Source organism: Salvelinus fontinalis, chromosome 2 (assembly GCF_029448725.1).
Source record: "Salvelinus fontinalis isolate EN_2023a chromosome 2, ASM2944872v1, whole genome shotgun sequence".
Lineage (NCBI taxonomy): Eukaryota > Metazoa > Chordata > Actinopteri > Salmoniformes > Salmonidae > Salvelinus > Salvelinus fontinalis.
The window spans coordinates 66,035,953-66,039,072 of record NC_074666.1 but is presented as its reverse complement, the minus strand read 5'-3'; the positions used below and the strand labels follow the sequence as shown (position 1 = coordinate 66,039,072).

Below are 3,120 nucleotides of genomic sequence, written 5' to 3'. Positions count from 1 at the left end.
CAATTGTCAGTATTTATCACTAGGAATTTGAGATGCTCAATTAGAGCAAAGAACCCAAATAGACTGATACAACATCCATTACTACAGGTCAACAATTAGAATAGAAACTTAAGTGATATTTTTTATTGTTTTACAAAATGTCACGACTCAAATACAGTAGTGTTGTCAACAAAAACACCTCAATGTTACAGCTGTGTTGCACTGCACCAGTTTAACACTCCTCTCCCTATAAATGCAAAGCCAGTAGGATCTATCAGAGAAGGCAGGAGTCCTGGACTGAGGCGGTAGCCTGGGGATGGAAGTGGTTTAGCTCTGGACTCCCAGGGTGTGTTTGTCAAACAGGTACTCTGCCATCTTGTTGTTGACAGCATCCATCTTGGTGAGGTTGGTGATGTGGTCTCCCAGCTTCTTAATGGCCTCCACCTGCTCGTTCAGATAATGGGTCTCCAGGAAGTCACACAGCTAAAGAGGGAAAACACAGGTCAGACATGAGCATGACTACAGACTATTGTAGATACAGTAAGACAAGAGCATGGTGGTAATGGCATAAGTGTAGATAATATGTTTCCAGCTTTTTTTTTTAACTAGGCAAGTCATTAAACACATTCTTATTTACAATGACATCCTAACATGTAACAGTGGGTTAACTGCTTTGTTCAGGGGCAGAACATATTTTTACCTTGTCAGATAGGGGATTCAATCCAGCAACCTTTGTTACTGGCCCAACGCTCTAACCACTAGGCAACCTGCCGCCCTTTATGCATTAGCTGCATTGTGTGTATAGTGTTCATCTGAACTATTGTGTGCGTGTGAAGCAGCAGGTCACACAATCCTGTGTCATTAATCATCAGAGCTACAACAACCTGATCATCTCCTGAGACAGTACCTGTCTTCTATGTGATACATACATGTGATGTGCGGTTCCTCATAACTTACATGGGGGTCAACCTTGTCAGAGGCAATCTTGTGCAGGTCCAGCAGGGCCTGGTTCACATTCTTCTCCAGCTGCAGAGCACACTGCATGGCCTCCAGCCCATTGCCCCACTCATCACGATCTGACTTCTACACAGGACAGAGTGAAGTGGTTAGAGGCAGTATGTTCAGGACTACTCCAGGTTCTCTAGATCAACTCTGTAGACACTCTCCTCCATGAAGTAAAAACATTTCTATCAGTCTACAATCTAAATGTGTTTTCGCTGCTCAGGGGCTCACCTTGATGTCCTGGAGTAAAATGCGTCCACCTCTCTTGTTCTGGAAGGAGAGTAGCTTGTCGGCGTGCTCACGCTCCTCGTCGCTGTTCTCCTTGAAGAAATGCGCGAAGCCAGACAGAGCCACATCGTCACGGGAGAAATAGAAAGCCTGGGTGGATAAACAAGACAGTGTAGTTAAAGAGAAAAAAACATCCCAAACATGCATTCTGTTGTGGCAACTAAACTTGATGACAAAAAGCATGAATTAGTCTCGTCCTAGTCCATAGTCTATTTGGTAGCCTGACAATGAACCTGTCAATGAGTTGTTACGAGCTCTGTCCAAGGTAGGATAGATTACAGGCTTCCTTTGAATGTTAGATCTACCTCAAAACTCAATAACAAAGTAAAACTCAAATATGAACTTCTGGGAGTTACATTTCTTGGCTCTTTAATTGTAAAGGCCTGTAGAAAAGTCATGTGAAAAATGGCAATTAGGCTCAGGAATAATAATACAAGTAGATACACAAAACGGTCATCATAGTGGACTCCTTACCATTGAAGTGTAGGTGTAGGAGGCAAACATCTCCATGTTGATCATCCGGTTGATTGCAGCTTCGCAATCGTTGTGATAGTTCTGGCGGATCCGAGACTCCATTTTGGCAGATTTCCTTTTATATCAAAATGAAATGTACAAAAATAAAGTTCCTTGGACTACTTTGCTATAACAGTTAGAGTAAGTGTTACGTTATAAACACGCAATGTTCTATAATTCGGGACGAAGGCAGAGGAGTTCCGTTCAATCACTGTTGAAGCAAGAACTTCTTCATGCGTCTTCTCAGAATTGTGAAGTGGAAGGAGCCTTGTTCGCGCTATTTATTGTTCCAAACGGAACGCGTCAGTGAAATCCACCCTCACAGAGCGTAGCCAATCACCATTAGAATTACAACAGGAACTAGGCGGATCATTTGACGACGAGCCCACTCATACACATGACCTAAAACAAAGATTATTTATTATATTGACAAGAGAGCCGAGTGACAACTCTAACAATGGAAATACATGTGCTCAACGATTGAAGACAGGCAAGATTCTAACCAATGAGAGGGCAGGTACGCGTGTAAACAACATGCACAACTAAACGTCGTTTTTCTCAAAGTTGCCGGAATGCCACGTGCATCCACATATAATATATGTGTTGGCGTTTGTAAAAGCTTTTGTAAAAGCTTAAACATTACGAAACTTCTTTTCGATCAAAATCTTTAAGTAATTTGACACTCTGTTATATACCTCCACACATAAACGGCCTTATCTCACGCGGACAGATTTTTGGCGGAGTAAATGCTCTCGCCTTGACCTCTTCATCTCGATCTGTTTTTTTTATTTTAATTTTAACTTTGTTTATAACAAAGTAACATTTTATTGGAAACAACTAAAGCAGTAGTATCAGCCAAAAGCAATGCTACAGTGCAGGTCTAACTACAGCGGTTATTGTTGAAAAATGTGTGTGTGTTATATCATTAGAAGAAAATAGGAAGAATTTGAACACCCATTCTAATATTAGGCTAATTGAGAAATAGTCTACGACTACATTTGATTTAGGATATAAAAGGAGTTGAACTTTGAGACGCAGTTCTGCAAACTTCTGTTTCATTCTCTAAGAGCACATGTTTCAATAGCATATGTAGCTTAATTATTGACCTTTTCCAGAATGCAGTCAAAAGAAAAACTGTAGGGTTATCACACTTTTTTCAATATCAGCTCAATGTTCAATATGAGGTATGGGAACACAGTAGTGGACAGAGAAAGAAAGGCTTTTGTAGAAATGGTATTTGATGATACACCTTTCGGTTTCAAATGACATATTGTAGTTGACAAATGGTATATCAAAGTTGATTACATTAGCCTAGAAATAACTACACAAAATCAGCAG

At 40.6% G+C, this 3,120-nt stretch overlaps 1 protein-coding gene across 1 annotated transcript; it reads right to left on the bottom strand.

The window, feature by feature from the left end:
- Positions 1-215: 215 nt before the first annotated feature.
- On the bottom strand, positions 216-2,057 carry LOC129823682 (ferritin, middle subunit-like). The gene is made up of 4 exons (XM_055882589.1): positions 1,744-2,057; positions 1,213-1,359; positions 937-1,062; positions 216-462 (listed from the first exon to the last, which is right to left on the bottom strand). Exons 1-4 carry the CDS (start codon positions 1,843-1,845, stop codon positions 307-309), a joined length of 531 nt encoding a protein of 176 aa, XP_055738564.1. The 5' UTR covers positions 1,846-2,057; the 3' UTR covers positions 216-306.
- Positions 2,058-3,120: the final 1,063 nt, after the last annotated feature.

What these genes read in the sequence shown, in the direction of transcription:
- LOC129823682 (XM_055882589.1), bottom strand. Translation starts at nt 1,845, where the DNA reads ATGGAGTCTCGGATCCGCCAGAACTATCACAACGATTGCGAAGCTGCA. An exon ending in CCTACACCTACACTTCAATG is followed by an intron (nt 1,360 to 1,743) that starts GTAAGGAGTCCA and finishes TTATCCACCCAG; the next exon opens with GCTTTCTATTTCTCCCGTGA. An exon ending in TTTTACTCCAGGACATCAAG is followed by an intron (nt 1,063 to 1,212) that starts GTGAGCCCCTGA and finishes TGTCCTGTGTAG; the next exon opens with AAGTCAGATCGTGATGAGTG.